A 19,430-nucleotide genomic window follows, 5' to 3' on the forward strand; every position below is an offset into this window, starting at 1 on the left:
TTTCCTAACCACACTGAAAATGCACCGTTTAAAAAAACCTCGATTTTCGCAACCATTAATCCCAGATGCATACTTCATAATGCATACACACACAAACACCTAGACACTCACATACACACAACTACCCACACACTCATGCCTGCAGACAGACACAAACACATATGCCTACACACACATACACATACCCCCCACACACTTACACACATATACACAACTACCCACACATTCATGCCTGCACACAGACACAAACACATATGCCTACACACATAGACATACCCCCCCCCTCCACACACACACATTCATACACAGAACTACCCACACATTTATGCCAGCATACAGACACAAACACACATGCCTACACACACACATACACATACCCCCTACACACATACATATACCCCCTGCACACAAACACACATACCCCCCCCCCTCCACACACACACATTCATACACAGAACTACCCATACATTTATGCCAGCATACAGACACAAACACACATGCCTACACACACACATACCCCCTACACACATACATATACCCCCCGCACACAAACACACATACCCCCCACACACAAACACACACGCCTACATACACACACTTGTGATTGCGAAAAACATAATTTGAGTTCAAGATGTCAAAATTCAAATTATTATTATTATTATTTTTTTTTTTATGCTTTTGATTTTTTCATATGTTTCCACTAAAACTTTTTTTCGCTTCAAACTATCAACATATTAACTCTGGATCTTATTTTGACCATTTTTGCAACTGGAAGTATGTGTCTTGGACTAACGGTTAAGGCAATAGAGATCTTGTAAAGTAAACAGAGACACTATGTATAGTATAAAAATGAAAGCTTTATTTGTGTGTGTGTGTCCCCATCCATATCACGAGCATCAATAAAACAATTGGAAAACAATAAATTTGACATCAAGATTCCCCGCTGTATGAAACGCACCGGTTTGTGACTTATACCACTTTACACTTGTGGTTCTCTGGGACCATATAGCTGCGTCAAAAATTTGGTTTTTCCACTCCAATTGCGGGAGCGTTTGCAGTATTCTTTTACGTATCATACGTAATAAAACACTACCTTTTTTATTTCAATATCAATACAAAGTTTTTGTATACTCTTTTGTTTTTGCTTCAATAAATTACTGTAATCTGTGTCCTTCTGTTTCTGGTATTTCCATCTCATTTTCAGTACGGTCCCATAAATTTTAGAACTTGAATATCTCGGTAAATATTGGTCGTACTAATGTTAAATTTTTTGTGCGCGGGTTTTTTTTTTTTTTTTATGCTTGTGATTTTTTTTCATATGTTTCCACTATTCATATTTTTTTTTTCGCTTCAAACTATCAACATATTAACTCTGGATCTTATTTTGACCATTTTTGCAACTGGAATTATGTATCTTGGACTAACGGTTAAGACAATAGAGATCTTGTAAAGTAAACGGAGACACTATGTATAGTATAAAAATGAAAGGTTTATTTGTGTGTTCCTTATACAAATCCGGAGTTTAAGTTGGATTTTTTACTGAATTTGGTGTAAAGGTCCTTTGAAGAGAAAGAATTGATAATGCAAATACGGTGTCTTCGTTGGATCTTTGCCAAACTTGGCACAGAGGCTGTTTGATGCTCAATAATCCACATAGAGCTTTATCGTAAAATAGTTGGACAAAATGACTTTATTTATTTGACTGAAAGTAAAGGACGGACGTGGATTAGCGACACCAACAGCCTGTTCTTGGATAGAATCGAGTTTTAAATTCAAGTTCATGTTTCTCGGTTCGAGTTCGTTTAAGCCCCGTTGCTTTTCGAATTTCAACTTAGCCTTGACAACACCCGTGTTTTAATTTGAAATAAATTGCGCTTTATTAGGAAATGAATGCGATAAGAAGTGAAACTTCTCAGGTCAAACGATCGTCCGTTTGTTGCTTTTTCAAAATATTTTACCACAAACAAATCGTTGTTGTGATTTGAACTGAAATGAGTGCTTCTTAGTAAGGTAAGAAAACAACGTTAAAAAAATAATAATAATAATTTGAATTTTGACATCTTGAATTCAAATTATGTTTTTCGCAATCACGAGTGTGTGTATGTGTTTGTGTGTGGGGGGTATGTGTGTTTGTGTGTAGGGGGTGTGTGTATGTGTGTGTAGGCATGTGTGTTTGTGTCTGTGTGCTGGTATGTGTGAGTGGGTAATTGTGTGTATGAGTGTGTGTGCGTGGGGGCGAAGTATGTGTATGTGTGTAGGCATATGTGTTTGTGTCTGTGTGCACGCATTAATGTGTGGGTAGTTGTGTGTATGTTTTTGTTTGCGTATGAGTAGGTGTCTGTATGTTTGCGTGTGTGTATGTGTTTGTTTGTGTATGTGTGTGTAGGTGTGTGTGTAGTGTAGGTGTATGTGTGTGTATGTGTTTGTGTGTGTATGTGTGCGTGTGTGTGTTTGTATGCGCGTGTGTGTAGGACATAGATGCAATCTGGAGACGGCTTTCGCTATAGGAGCAGCATCGTGAGGAGCCGGTCGACCGTGATGGTGCGGAGGGTGGCGGTGTGAAAATAAAATGATAGCACGCCAAAAACAGTCAAATGAAAGCAATAAGCAATCGTGATTGCTCAAAAAAGCAGAAATTTCCCAATTAAAGCAGACACGTGTTTCGGCGTTACAGGGAACGCCTTTTTCAATGAAAAGACATCCGACAAAAGCTTTTTTATTTCGTGGTGTTTTTTCTTCCATGCTTTTCCTTTCTTGCGGTTCACGGTTACCAAAATTTTCTTTTTGTTTAAGCTTCGGCTTAATCTTTGTCCAATTGAATTCTTTCTTTCTGCGTACCTAAGAGAAAGCTCTTGGCCTTTGCTTGCATTCCCATTGGTTTCTGATCGGTTCATAATTTTCTCATTGGTGTTTAGCTAATGCGCTATTTTTATCTTTTAAGCTGCATGCTTATCTGTTCTTGGCTTTTGTCGGATGTCTTTTCATCCATAAGCTCATTACTTTTTGTATTGAAAAAGGCGTTCCCTATAACGCCGAAACACGTGTCTGCCGTAATTGGCAAATGTGTGCTTTTTTTAACGTTTTTTTTTTCTTACTTTACTGTTCAGCACAAAGGTATTTACAGTAGAAGACCGTTATAACGCACACCTTGGGAACAGATCTTTTGCGTTATACAGGTTTTTGCGTTATATAGATCATTTCACAAATTTTGAAACTAATATTCAAAACATATCGATATATTAGCACTTCAGAATAAGTTTTATCTGCAATGAGTATTAAAGCACCAATGTTAAAATTAGTTGTTCACAAATAAATATGTTTCACAATCAAAAGAAAGTGCATTATCCTGCACTTCTGCTAGCTTCATGGTTTGCATAACAGCTGCATTTTCAAGAGCCATCTGGTATTTTCTATTTACTGTAAGTACCAATTTTAACATAAAAGCTTTGAATTAAGATGGAAAGATGAGAAACTATTTCAAAATTTGATTTTCCTTACAATTTTAGTGCTTGCAAAGCAAAACAGAGGGATTTTTTAAACTTCAAAATCTATTGTTTACTTCTGAAAAGTTGTGCGTTTTATAGAGAATTGCGTTATATAGGTCGGCGTTATAACGGTCTTCTACTGTATTTATCTTATTGAGTGCTTCTTGTCAGAGTTTCAGCCCCAAAGCGTGACTATCATAAAAGGAAAGCAAGAAAAAGTGAAACTTCTCAGGTCAACCGACCGTCCATTTGTTGCTTTTTCAAAATATTTGACCACAAACAAATAGTGATTTGAACTGAAATGAGTGCTTCTTGTCAGAGTTTCAGCCCCAAAGCGTGACTGTCATAAAAAGAAAGCAAGAAAAAGTGAAATGGAGAAAAGTAATTGACACTTTACTTACATTCTCTTTGTCGTGAAATGATTTGTAAAAACATGTTAGGTTTAACCTACCATCTTTACCTACCATCCAAGGCCACTGTCCCGGATTGGCTTCATACCCTCCAACAATACGCCCATCCCTTCCGGCAGTGCCGCATCCTAAATAGAAGAAAGCGACAGTTCATACCAAGATATAGAAGGTAGAGACGTACTGAGTAGCACTTTGACCGAGTACCGAGTTACCGAGTACTCGGCCTTTCATTACTCGGCCGACGAGTTACCGAGTACTCGGCCTTTCATTACTCGGCCGACTACCGAGTTGCCGAGTACTCGGCCTTTCATTACTCGGCCGACTACCGAGTTACCGAGTACTAGGCCGACTACCGAGTTACCGAGTACTCGGCCTTTCATTACTCGGCCGACTACCGAGTTACCGAGTACTAGGCCGACTACCGAGTTACCGAGTACTCGGTCTTTCATTACTCGGCCGACTACCGAGTTACCGAGTACTAGGCCGACTACCGAGTTACCGAGTACTCGGCCTTTCATTACTCGGCCGACTACCGAGTTACCGAGTACTAGGCCGACTACCGAGTTACCGAGTACTCGGCCTTTCATTACTTGGCCGACTACCGAGTTGCCGAGTACTCGGCCTTTCATTACTCGGCCGACTACCGAGTTACCGAGTACTAGGCCGACTACCGAGTTACCGAGTACTCGGCCTTTCATTACTCGGCCGACTACCGAGTTACCGAGTACTCGGCCTTTCATTACTCGGCCGACTACCGAGTTACCGAGTACTCGGCCTTTCATTACTCGGCCGACTACCGAGTGATCGAGTATTCGGCCTTTCATTACTCGGCCGACTACCGAGTTACCGAGTACTCGGCAGTAGGGTAGAAAGGAGAGTTCTGCCCCAAGAGGCGGCTCTGCGGCTATGAGCCGCCTCCCAATCCCTCCGCTTCCCTGATGCCGCCTCCACCGCCTCCTCCACTTCCTCCCCACCCCCTCCCGACCTTGGGGTTGACCCTCCCCACGACCGGGGCCGCCGCGAGAACCCGTAGAAGGTGACGAGGGTTTTTCCCGCGTTTTAGATATTTTTCCCGCGTTTTCGGACTTAGAATATTTTGAACTTGTTGTCATGGTATCCACAAAGTTTTTACTTTTTGGATGGCAACACTTGTTTGAGTTTCGGTTTTGGAATGGCAACACTTGTTGTCATGACAACCAGAGTTTTTAGTTTTCGGTTGGCAACACTTGTTGCTATGTTTTAACTTATGCTATGTTTAACGTCGGTGGCGCCATCTATTGAGAGGTTGATTTTTTATTTCTACGAATTTAATTATTTTTATTTTTACAGAGTGTTGAAGTTGGGAATCGAACACCCAAACTTTGAGTTAGCAAAAACGTATGCTAACCACTATGCTATATTTTTCATTACTCTTTCAGTCTTAATGTGAATCTGTACCATGACAACGAATATTACAATTAAATTAATTTTAAAACCATCAGTTAATTCACTCTTTAGTACTAATCATGGCATATCATTAACTGTATTTCAGCTCATAATTGAAACTATCATCATTATTATTATTTTTCATAATAACAAAGTTTTCACTTAAGTAAAGATTTATTTAAATACAACCCATTCGAGATTTTAGATTTGGTTCAATGCTTTGTGGACTTGAAATATATTTTAAACTTTGATTTTCTTTTTCATGCATTTCAAACTTTATCATTTTTATTTTTTTCTAACTTGTTAAATTTTCTTAACTAATTTCATTTTTCTTTGTCAAATTTACAAATATTTTTTCTAACTTGTAAAAATTTCGAAGAAATAATTTTCTTAACTAATTTTTTTTTGACTTTCATACAACAAAATATTTTTTCTTACTTGTTAAATTTTCAAAGAAATAATTAACTTAAATATTCTTTCACACATTTTGAACTTTAACGTTTTTTCCTGTCATTTAGCACTTTGATTTTTTTTTTTTTTTCACTATTTTAGCGTTTTTCAATTATTTTCAGTCTTTAACTATTTTCTTAACTTTTTAGTCTTTAACTAATTTCAAGCATTTCAGACTTAGATTATTTTTTCGTGATTTCGATTTTTTTTAGTATATTTTAGAGTTTGATCATTTTCTCGCTTGTTTTTACTTTATCGTTTTTTTTTTTCCGATATTTTTAAACTTAGAAATTTTTCACAAGTAGTGACAGGAATCGAACCTTCAAATTTTTCAAAACGTTATCATGTCTTCAATTTTTGCAATCATGTCAAACTTGCAATCAATTTACTCTTAGTAGTAATTAACACTTATCATTAACAAATTTTTACGGATTTTAAAAAATCAACTTAATTAATTTTTTCCAGTAAGCAAATTTCGCACTCAAGTTACATTTCATCACTGCATATACGTTTCAAGAGTTTCATTGAATTTATCACATTCCATTTAATTAACTCTAATAATTACTTTTTCATTAATACTTAACTTAATCATTTTATCATACATTTATTCCAGTTACAAAATTATGCTTAAAAGTTATTTATTTTTCTTAGCACAAGAGATTTTAACATGTTCCTACTAAAATGCTTTTCACTCTAGTTTGAGTTTACTAAAATAGCAACTCATTTACGATTTAGATTCATTTAATCGTCTTTGATTCTTTTTTCATTGTTAATATTTTAAATTATCACATACGTTATTATTTTTATACATTTATCCATTTAATTTTCGAAAATCTACAATCAATTTACTTTTCGTATTAATTAACACTTATCACTATCAAATATTTTCATGAATTTTAAAAAATTATCTTCTTAAATAATTTTTTACTGTAACCAAATTTCCCACTCAAGTTATATTTTATCACTACATATGCTTTTCATGAGTTTCACTTAATTTATCGCATTTCATTTAATTAACTCTAATAATTATTTTTTATCATCGATATTTAAGTTAATCATATTTTCCTTTCTTTCTTTTTTTTTTTTTTTTTCATGCAAACACTCTTGATGGAATAAAACAAAATTTTCAACTTTCATGAATTAAATCCCCTCTGAATATTTTATTTTTACTTTACCATACTTTACTATTTTACTTACTGCGTTTTACTATTTATCATTCATTACAGCTTTTCCAAAATATTACTTTACAACCAACCAATTTCATTAACAGAATTTTCATTACAATTTATAAATTTCACTTTTATTTAATTATTTTTACCTACGGTAAAATAAAACACATAACACAAAAATGTTAAACATCAATGAAGTACCCAAGAAATGTTAAAATTATAAGTCGAGTATCAAAACTTCATGTCAGCAAATTTTAAAAATAGACTTACCGAAAAATAACTTTTACTGAAATTCATTTCAAAATTTGGAATCAATTTACTCTTAGCATTAATAAACACTTATCATTAAGAAATTTTCATGGATTTTAAAAATCAACTTATTTAATTTTTTTCCAGTAAGCAAATTTCGCACTCAAGTTACATTTCATCACTTTATATGCTTTTCAAGAGTTTCATTTAATTTATCACATTTTATTTAATCAACTCTATTAATTATTTTTTTTGATTAGTATTTAACTTAGTCATTTTATCGCATAGTGTTTTACTTTATTATTTTTTTTTTCATACAAGCACTCTTGTTAGAATAAAACAAAATTTTCAACCTTCATGAATTAGAATCACTTTGGCTATTTCATTTTCCCAATAATATTTTACTTTAACAACTAATTTCTTTAACAAAATCGATATCATTTATTTTAGTCTTTATCCTTTTCGAACGATACATTCAAATGGACAGCTATACGTTAAATTAAGAAACTTAATCTAAATTTTGACAAATTAAGTTATAGCTAAATACTGACTAAAATTAAGTACAAAAGACTAACCTTTTTGGGGTGAAATCCCTCAAGTACCAGCTATCGCGAAGTTATTTAAAAACAGTGAATGAAATTGTAATAAGTGGATTGTTAATTATAACTCAATCTCACAAAATTACAATTACACGCATGTTTTATTTGAAATCGCTGCATACGGCTGGCTGCCCATCGTCGATTTGCAGCATGCATGCCGTGATATCGCAAATCAACTCGGCTGTTGAAAAAAACTACCGTATTCCCACAGCACTTCGGATCGTCCACACACACATCGAGGCGATTTGAGAAAATGACTTTATCAATATTGCTATCTACCCCTTTACCGATAACAGATAGCAAACCCCACGTGCTAGTATTATTCACCACCTGGCCTACGTCTTTCAAGTGATGTCACTGTTTCTGACCAATAATATTTTTCTACTTAGAAAATGAAATCAAAAATTTTTGTTTTCTTTAATCATATAAAATGTTTTTAAGAAATAATTTCTCAAACTTGTAATATTTTTCCACTAATTAAAAAAAATCAATTTTTTTTTTTTCAATCATATAAAAATAAATTTTTAATCTTACAACAGTAAATTTTTCCGCAAAAATATTTTTTTCAAATCAAAATAATAATAATATTTTTGTAACATATTGTTTTTTTTTTTCCTTTCAATCTTTTTTTTTTTCAAAAATTTTCAAACTTACAAAATAAAATTTTTTCAACTGAATCTTCAAACGAAATGCTTTAATTAAATTTAAAACTCAATATCACTTTACTCTTAGTATTAATAACCAATAGCACTTAACCATTTACTCTTTGCACTCTAAGTATTAATTAACACACACGCATTAGAAATAATAATAATAATGTTTAAGATACTTACAAATCATCCACTCAAGCTTTCAAATATCCATCTAGCATGTTATTGTTCATTCGTGTGAGGGAACTTGTAATAAAACTTTACTTATCAACCGAAATTATAAGCGAAAATATCGCATTTTTTAGCACTTAATATAATCCTACAATTAACAAATTGGTTTTAACTTTGAATTTAAGAAAAATAAAAACTATTACACACTTAGTAACATATCTATCGATGTATATTATTTCATGACAAATCACAAATAGGTGAGGATCTTTTATCGATCATGTGACCAACTAAGTTAAGAAAGAGCGTTCTTATCTCATATGAGAATTTATAAGTCTTTAATATTTCTCTTTAATGTAAGTGTATTGATACGTACGAGTTTGTGTATGTGAATATAACTGTGTATTGTTTTCAAACCATTGTCATGTTTAAGCTTTACGGTTCTAATTTTGACTTTCCACTTAGCATTATTTGAAGTCCTTCGCATGCATTAAACTATAGAAATATTACAAAAATTATATTTTCATTCAGTCTTAATTACAAAACCATACAATAAGATGAAGACAACACCGATAGTATAAAGATTACTTACAATAAAGTGCATATAAAAAATATATGTAAGAGTGATTTCAAAGTATAATCCATCAACCATATTCAACAACTCAATCAAAACACAAGTCTCTTTTAAAATGATAAACACAATTTATTCACACACACAGTAAAAGACAATTAAAAAAACTTTCATCTTTAAGTAAAACTCTTCAAAACTTTCAAGCGTATTTTTAACATCGATTGCATCAAATAAATCAGACACATGACATTTTAAACATGGACTATCAACATTCAAAGTAACGAAGTCACGAGTCAAGTTTTCCCAATTAACATTAAAAAGAGCCCGTTCGAAAAAAGTGTCGAACTTTCGACCCCTTGTTAATGATTCACATTCATGCACTCTCATGTAAAAAATGAATCCATTTTTACAATCCACACATTCTTTTTTAGAAAGGTAGTTTATGTTGCATATGAGCTCATCAAATAGTCACTTACGTAGAGAATCAGCCAGTTTACGAACTTCTTGTGATGTATATGTGCTGATTTTATCACATCGACAATCACAGGGATATTTTTTCTCAATTTCCGAAAGGATGTACTCTTTTAGAGTATAAGTCATAAGTTTGTCTTTGACACTACGTGAGATACAAGGGGACGCGTAGCACAATTTGTCAATCTGGCTTTCCAAAAGTAGAACTCTATCAGGCATCAACTGGAACACTTCTCGTTTCAGTTTGAACAATCTTTGCACACTAACACAGATGTTACCATTCGCACTCGACTCTCCTTTTTTATAACAAAAGCGAAATCACGGTCTTCGATTAATTTTTGATTTATATTTTTACGTAGGCTTGAAATAAGTGATCTCCACACATCTGGTTCTAAGGAAATACCATCCATAGTTGGTCGAAAAATACCATCTTTCCCACACGTATATCTTCTAATATGCACGCGTGTACGTTTCCGAAAAGCATTCACATAAAGTGAAAATACAATCACCCAAGTGTATCATATCATCAGGCTGTGGAGAAGCCTCAATGTTCATTTTCATGTTCGTTGCATCCCATCTGTTCATCTTCAGGCTTCAAAGTTTCAGAATGATTTTCACCAGCGTTAGTCATTCTTAACTCTCATAGGATTAGGAGTCACAATACTAAAACAACTTCCTGTGAACTTAAAAAATAAATCAAACTAGGTTTTAACACTAGCTGGTGAAGAAAAATCCTAAGTACATAGAATAAAATTTCACGATCTCTTTCAAAGCTCAGAATCACCCTGAAAATGATTCTCCAAACATCCACTATAAACCAATGAATATTCACTTTAACCAATGAGAAGTGTACATAAATCTCTTGCTACTGACGTCATAGAATATCACATGAACTTTTGAGCAGAATTGTGTTGTTTTACACAGTATTCAGATTTTTAGAAAATGCCAACACTTTGACTTCCAAATTCATCCTGACCTACTACGAGTAATTTTAAGATGGTAGCAGGTTTTCAAATCACATCGAATGCCGATGACGGTTTCGCATCTCACGCATGACATGATCAATCACGTGTAATTGATCATGTCAATTTGCATGAGATGCGAAACCGTCATCGACATTCGGTGTGATGTGAAAACCTGCTACCATCTTAAAATTACTCGTAGTAGGTCAGGATGAATTTGGAAGTCAAAGTGTTGGCATTTTCTAAAAATCTGAATACTGTGTAAAACAACACAATTCTGCTCAAAAGTTCATGTGATATTCTATGACGTCAGTAGCAAGAGATTTATGTACACTTCTCATTGGTTAAAGTGAATATTCATTGGTTTATAGTGGATGTTTGGAGAATCATTTTCAGGGTGATTCTGAGCTTTGAAAGAGATCGTGAAATTTTATTCTATGTACTTAGGATTTTTCTTCACCAGCTAGTGTTAAAACCTAGTTTGATTTATTTTTTAAGTTCACAGGAAGTTGTTTTAGTATTGTGACTCCTAATCCTATGAGAGTTAAGAATGACTAACGCTGGTGAAAATCATTCTGAAACTTTGAAGCCTGAAGATGAACAGATGGGATGCAACGAACATGAAAATGAACATTGAGGCTTCTCCACAGCCTGATGATATGATACACTTGGGTGATTGTATTTTCACTTTATGTGAATGCTTTTCGGAAACGTACACGCGTGCATATTAGAAGATATACGTGTGGGAAAGATGGTATTTTTCGACCAACTATGGATGGTATTTCCTTAGAACCAGATGTGTGGAGATCACTTATTTCAAGCCTACGTAAAAATATAAATCAAAAATTAATCGAAGACCGTGATTTCGCTTTTGTTATAAAAAAGGAGAGTCGAGTGCGAATGGTAACATCTGTGTTAGTGTGCAAAGATTGTTCAAACTGAAACGAGAAGTGTTCCAGTTGATGCCTGATAGAGTTCTACTTTTGGAAAGCCAGATTGACAAATTGTGCTACGCGTCCCCTTGTATCTCACGTAGTGTCAAAGACAAACTTATGACTTATACTCTAAAAGAGTACATCCTTTCGGAAATTGAGAAAAAATATCCCTGTGATTGTCGATGTGATAAAATCAGCACATATACATCACAAGAAGTTCGTAAACTGGCTGATTCTCTACGTAAGTGACTATTTGATGAGCTCATATGCAACATAAACTACCTTTCTAAAAAAGAATGTGTGGATTGTAAAAATGGATTCATTTTTTACATGAGAGTGCATGAATGTGAATCATTAACAAGGGGTCGAAAGTTCGACACTTTTTTCGAACGGGCTCTTTTTAATGTTAATTGGGAAAACTTGACTCGTGACTTCGTTACTTTGAATGTTGATAGTCCATGTTTAAAATGTCATGTGTCTGATTTATTTGATGCAATCGATGTTAAAAATACGCTTGAAAGTTTTGAAGAGTTTTACTTAAAGATGAAAGTTTTTTTAATTGTCTTTTACTGTGTGTGTGAATAAATTGTGTTTATCATTTTAAAAGAGACTTGTGTTTTGATTGAGTTGTTGAATATGGTTGATGGATTATACTTTGAAATCACTCTTACATATATTTTTTATATGCACTTTATTGTAAGTAATCTTTATACTATCGGTGTTGTCTTCATCTTATTGTATGGTTTTGTAATTAAGACTGAATGAAAATATAATTTTTGTAATATTTCTATAGTTTAATGCATGCGAAGGACTTCAAATAATGCTAAGTGGAAAGTCAAAATTAGAACCGTAAAGCTTAAACATGACAATGGTTTGAAAACAATACACAGTTATATTCACATACACAAACTCGTACGTATCAATACACTTACATTAAAGAGAAATATTAAAGACTTATAAATTCTCATATGAGATAAGAACGCTCTTTCTTAACTTAGTTGGTCACATGATCGATAAAAGATCCTCACCTATTTGTGATTTGTCATGAAATAATATACATCGATAGATATGTTACTAAGTGTGTAATAGTTTTTATTTTTCTTAAATTCAAAGTTAAAACCAATTTGTTAATTGTAGGATTATATTAAGTGCTAAAAAATGCGATATTTTCGCTTATAATTTCGGTTGATAAGTAAAGTTTTATTACAAGTTCCCTCACACGAATGAACAATAACATGCTAGATGGATATTTGAAAGCTTGAGTGGATGATTTGTAAGTATCTTAAACATTATTATTATTATTTCTAATGCGTGTGTGTTAATTAATACTTAGAGTGCAAAGAGTAAATGGTTAAGTGCTATTGGTTATTAATACTAAGAGTAAAGTGATATTGAGTTTTAAATTTAATTAAAGCATTTCGTTTGAAGATTCAGTTGAAAAAATTTTATTTTGTAAGTTTGAAAATTTTTGAAAAAAAAAAAAGATTGAAAGGAAAAAAAAAAAACAATATGTTACAAAAATATTATTATTATTTTGATTTGAAAAAAATATTTTTGCGGAAAAATTTACTGTTGTAAGATTAAAAATTTATTTTTATATGATTGAAAAAAAAAAAATTGATTTTTTTTAATTAGTGGAAAAATATTACAAGTTTGAGAAATTATTTCTTAAAAACATTTTATATGATTAAAGAAAACAAAAATTTTTGATTTCATTTTCTAAGTAGAAAAATATTATTGGTCAGAAACAGTGACATCACTTGAAAGACGTAGGCCAGGTGGTGAATAATACTAGCACGTGGGGTTTGCTATCTGTTATCGGTAAAGGGGTAGATAGCAATATTGATAAAGTCATTTTCTCAAATCGCCTCGATGTGTGTGTGTGGACGATCCGAAGTGCTGTGGGAATACGGTAGTTTTTTTCAACAGCCGAGTTGATTTGCGATATCACGGCATGCATACTGCAAATCGACGATGGGCAGCCAGCCGTATGCAGCGATTTCAAATAAAACATGCGTGTAATTGTAATTTTGTGAGATTGAGTTATAATTAACAATCCACTTATTACAATTTCATTCACTGTTTTTAAATAACTTCGCGATAGCTGGTACTTGAGGGATTTCACCCCAAAAAGGTTAGTCTTTTGTACTTAATTTTAGTCAGTATTTAGCTATAACTTAATTTGTCAAAATTTAGATTAAGTTTCTTAATTTAACGTATAGCTGTCCATTTGAATGTATCGTTCGAAAAGGATAAAGACTAAAATAAATGATATCGATTTTGTTAAAGAAATTAGTTGTTAAAGTAAAATATTATTGGGAAAATGAAATAGCCAAAGTGATTCTAATTCATGAAGGTTGAAAATTTTGTTTTATTCTAACAAGAGTGCTTGTATGAAAAAAAAAATAATAAAGTAAAACACTATGCGATAAAATGACTAAGTTAAATACTAATCAAAAAAAATAATTAATAGAGTTGATTAAATAAAATGTGATAAATTAAATGAAACTCTTGAAAAGCATATAAAGTGATGAAATGTAACTTGAGTGCGAAATTTGCTTACTGGAAAAAAATTAAATAAGTTGATTTTTAAAATCCATGAAAATTTCTTAATGATAAGTGTTTATTAATGCTAAGAGTAAATTGATTCCAAGTTTTGAAATGAATTTCAGTAAAAGTTATTTTTCGGTAAGTCTATTTTTAAAATTTGCTGACATGAAGTTTTGATACTCGACTTATAATTTTAACATTTCTTGGGTACTTCATTGATGTTTAACATTTTTGTGTTATGTGTTTTATTTTACCGTAGGTAAAAATAATTAAATAAAAGTGAAATTTATAAATTGTAATGAAAATTCTGTTAATGAAATTGGTTGGTTGTAAAGTAATATTTTGGAAAAGCTGTAATGAATGATAAATAGTAAAACGCAGTAAGTAAAATAGTAAAGTATGGTAAAGTAAAAATAAAATATTCAGAGGGGATTTAATTCATGAAAGTTGAAAATTTTGTTTTATTCCATCAAGAGTGTTTGCATGAAAAAAAAAAAAAAATAAAGAAAGGAAAATATGATTAACTTAAATATCGATGATAAAAAATAATTATTAGAGTTAATTAAATGAAATGCGATAAATTAAGTGAAACTCATGAAAAGCATATGTAGTGATAAAATATAACTTGAGTGGGAAATTTGGTTACAGTAAAAAATTATTTAAGAAGATAATTTTTTAAAATTCATGAAAATATTTGATAGTGATAAGTGTTAATTAATACGAAAAGTAAATTGATTGTAGATTTTCGAAAATTAAATGGATAAATGTATAAAAATAATAACGTATGTGATAATTTAAAATATTAACAATGAAAAAAGAATCAAAGACGATTAAATGAATCTAAATCGTAAATGAGTTGCTATTTTAGTAAACTCAAACTAGAGTGAAAAGCATTTTAGTAGGAACATGTTAAAATCTCTTGTGCTAAGAAAAATAAATAACTTTTAAGCATAATTTTGTAACTGGAATAAATGTATGATAAAATGATTAAGTTAAGTATTAATGAAAAAGTAATTATTAGAGTTAATTAAATGGAATGTGATAAATTCAATGAAACTCTTGAAACGTATATGCAGTGATGAAATGTAACTTGAGTGCGAAATTTGCTTACTGGAAAAAATTAATTAAGTTGATTTTTTAAAATCCGTAAAAATTTGTTAATGATAAGTGTTAATTACTACTAAGAGTAAATTGATTGCAAGTTTGACATGATTGCAAAAATTGAAGACATGATAACGTTTTGAAAAATTTGAAGGTTCGATTCCTGTCACTACTTGTGAAAAATTTCTAAGTTTAAAAATATCGGAAAAAAAAAAAACGATAAAGTAAAAACAAGCGAGAAAATGATCAAACTCTAAAATATACTAAAAAAAATCGAAATCACGAAAAAATAATCTAAGTCTGAAATGCTTGAAATTAGTTAAAGACTAAAAAGTTAAGAAAATAGTTAAAGACTGAAAATAATTGAAAAACGCTAAAATAGTGAAAAAAAAAAAAAAAAAAATCAAAGTGCTAAATGACAGGAAAAAACGTTAAAGTTCAAAATGTGTGAAAGAATATTTAAGTTAATTATTTCTTTGAAAATTTAACAAGTAAGAAAAAATATTTTGTTGTATGAAAGTCAAAAAAAAATTAGTTAAGAAAATTATTTCTTCGAAATTTTTACAAGTTAGAAAAAATATTTGTAAATTTGACAAAGAAAAATGAAATTAGTTAAGAAAATTTAACAAGTTAGAAAAAAATAAAAATGATAAAGTTTGAAATGCATGAAAAAGAAAATCAAAGTTTAAAATATATTTCAAGTCCACAAAGCATTGAACCAAATCTAAAATCTCGAATGGGTTGTATTTAAATAAATCTTTACTTAAGTGAAAACTTTGTTATTATGAAAAATAATAATAATGATGATAGTTTCAATTATGAGCTGAAATACAGTTAATGATATGCCATGATTAGTACTAAAGAGTGAATTAACTGATGGTTTTAAAATTAATTTAATTGTAATATTCGTTGTCATGGTACAGATTCACATTAAGACTGAAAGAGTAATGAAAAATATAGCATAGTGGTTAGCATACGTTTTTGCTAACTCAAAGTTTGGGTGTTCGATTCCCAACTTCAACACTCTGTAAAAATAAAAATAATTAAATTCGTAGAAATAAAAAATCAACCTCTCAATAGATGGCGCCACCGACGTTAAACATAGCATAAGTTAAAACATAGCAACAAGTGTTGCCAACCGAAAACTAAAAACTCTGGTTGTCATGACAACAAGTGTTGCCATTCCAAAACCGAAACTCAAACAAGTGTTGCCATCCAAAAAGTAAAAACTTTGTGGATACCATGACAACAAGTTCAAAATATTCTAAGTCCGAAAACGCGGGAAAAATATCTAAAACGCGGGAAAAACCCTCGTCACCTTCTACGGGTTCTCGCGGCGGCCCCGGTCGTGGGGAGGGTCAACCCCAAGGTCGGGAGGGGGTGGGGAGGAAGTGGAGGAGGCGGTGGAGGCGGCATCAGGGAAGCGGAGGGATTGGGAGGCGGCTCATAGCCGCAGAGCCGCCTCTTGGGGCAGAACTCTCCTCGGCCTTTCATTACTCGGCCGACTACCGAATTACCGAGTACTCGGTCTTTCATTACTCGGCCGAATACCGAGTTAGTTTTTGCGACAAACAAAAATTAGTTATAAGAAATATAAAAATACCTTTGCTTAAAAAATAAAAGCAAATAAAACAATGTTAAAAGCACAGTGCAGACACGTGTTTTGGCATTACAAGGAATTCCTTTTTCAATGCACAACATGTGAGCTCGTGGATTTAAAGACATCTGTCAAAAGTCAGATTTTCCAGGCCTTTCATTACTCGGCCGACTACCGAGTTACCGAGTACTCGGCTTTTCATTAATCGGCCGAGTACCTAGTTACCGAGTACTCGGCCTTTCACTACTCGGCCGACTACCGAGTGACCGAGTACTCGGCCTTTCATTACTCGGCCGACTACCGAGTGACCGAGTACTCGGCCTTTCATTACTCGGCCGACAACCGAGTGACCGAGTACTCGGCCTTTCAATACTCGGCCGAGTACCGAGTGACCGAGTACTCGGCCTTACACTACTCGGCCGACTACCGAGTGACCGAGTACTCGGCCTTTCACTACTCGGCCAATTACCGAGTTACCGAGTACTCGGCCTTTCATTACTCGGCCGACAACCGAGTGACCGAGTACTCGGCCTTTCAATACTCGGCCGAGTACCGAGTGACCGAGTACTCGGCCTTACACTACTCGGCCGACTACCGAGTGACCGAGTACTCGGCCTTTCACTACTCGGCCAATTACCGAGTTACCAAGTACTCGGCCTCTCATTACTCGGCCGAGTACCGAGTGACCGAGTACTCAGCCTTTCACTACTCGGCCGAGTACCGAGTGACCGAGTACTCGGCCTTACACTACTCGGCCGACTACCGAGTGACCGAGTACTCGGCCTTACACTACTCGGCCGACTACCGAGTGACCGAGTACTCGGCCTTTCACTACTCGGCCAATTACCGAGTTACCGAGTACTCGGCCTTTCATTACTCGGCCGACAACCGAGTGACCGAGTACTCGGCCTTTCAATACTCGGCCGAGTACCGAGTGACCGAGTACTCGGCCTTACACTACTCGGCCGACTACCGAGTGACCGAGTACTCGGCCTTTCACTACTCGGCCAATTACCGAGTTACCGAGTACTCGGCCTCTCATTACTCGGCCGAGTACCGAGTGACCGAGTACTCAGCCTTTCACTACTCGGCCGAGTTACCAAGTACCAATTATGTTTAAGAAGAACCACCAACACACACGTGGTACATTTTGAACTTATTGGAATAGTAGTATAGACCTCCTTGTCCATATAATAGCTATTAAAAATAAACTCATACTCAAAGTTAATTACGAATTATTTAAAAAATTTTGTTCATGTCAAAAATTTTACAAAAAATAATTATTAAAATTAAAAATAAATAAGTAGAAGGTATGATTAATCAAGTTGGAATTAAAACAAATTATACCAATCTATTATATTTTGTAGTAAGTTACCGCCCTAAAGCCAGAGCTAAGGCAGAAATACTTAAAATACACCGCCAGCTCAGTTCTTCCATCCGAGGACTGCAGTTTCGTGCTTTTTAGCACTCGTCAGCCCGGAATAGGAAGCCGGGCTAGAATAGCCGTTAGCATTACGGCTTAGAATAGCCGTTTGCTAATTCTGCATTAGCTACCAGTTTGTTTGGCTCTCTTGGCTCCCTTAAGAGATTTTTCGCCTCCAGTTCATGTGATTCCTATTCCGGGCTGACGAGTGCTAAAAAGCACGAAACTGCAGTCCTCGGATGGAAGAACTGAGCTGGCGGTGTATTTTAAGCAATCTATTATAGTTCTAGTCCGCCAAACATAAATAATTTTTAAAAGCAAATAAAACAAATGTGCAGGAACACTGCAGACACGTGTTTCTGTGTTACAAGGGAAGTCTTTTTCAGTGCATAAAATGCGAGCTAAAGAATGTCAAGACATTTGGCAAAAAAAATTTGACTTTTGACAGATGTCTTTAAATCCACGAGCTCGCATGTTGTGCACTGAAAAAGGAATTCCTTGTAATGCCAAAACACGTGTCTGCACTGTGCTTTTAACATTGTTTTATTTGCTTTTATTTTTTAAGCAAAGGTATTTTTATATTTCTTATAACTAATTTTTGTTTCTAGCAAAAATCCATTTTTAATATAAAAATTCCATATTTTCTATACTTACCTTTTTTGCACATTTTTTTATATATAAGTTTTATTAACTTGGCGGACATTAAAATAAAGATTTATTCCATTGAAGCATTACAAATTTAATTTTTCTCAAAATTTAACTTGCACTAGTAAATAATTGCAGAATATTATATGTATGCTTACGCTTTTTTATAAATTTTATTATCTGTGTAGGACAATATTCAATTTTTTGCAACCACTCGGCATTGATCGAGTACCTGATCAAAATTTGGCGGAGTACCGAGTACTCGGCAAATTGGCCGAGTACCGAGTAGTTACCGAGTACTCGGTACGTCTCTAATAGAAAGTATACCTTCTATATACCTTGGTTCATATCAAGATTTCTCTATACGATCTTTTATCCATATGCAGAAAATTCCAAATTACCCGCGGATAATAAAAATTGCAGCTAAAATGAGGGACAAATAAGGTAAAAATAGGGAAGTTGCAACCTATCAAATATTCATATTTTGGCTATTGGATATTGTTAATTGACCCTCAAAGCTAAAAAATGCACCATCGCCGAATGTTAAAACACCGTGGTTAATTTTTAATG

At 33.4% G+C, this 19,430-nt stretch overlaps 1 protein-coding gene across 1 annotated transcript in view; it reads right to left on the reverse strand.

The window, feature by feature from the left end:
- Window positions 1-19,430, reverse strand: part of LOC129233110 (proclotting enzyme-like) — a 117,742-nt gene that overhangs the window by 28,437 nt on the left and 69,875 nt on the right. Inside the window, exon 5 of the mRNA XM_054867169.1 lies at window positions 3,950-4,023. Coding sequence (XP_054723144.1) covers window positions 3,950-4,023 — 74 coding nt within the window. The remainder of the gene's footprint in view (window positions 1-3,949; window positions 4,024-19,430) is intronic.

Source organism: Uloborus diversus, unplaced genomic scaffold (assembly GCF_026930045.1).
Source record: "Uloborus diversus isolate 005 unplaced genomic scaffold, Udiv.v.3.1 scaffold_17, whole genome shotgun sequence".
NCBI classification, from domain to species: domain Eukaryota; kingdom Metazoa; phylum Arthropoda; class Arachnida; order Araneae; family Uloboridae; genus Uloborus; species Uloborus diversus.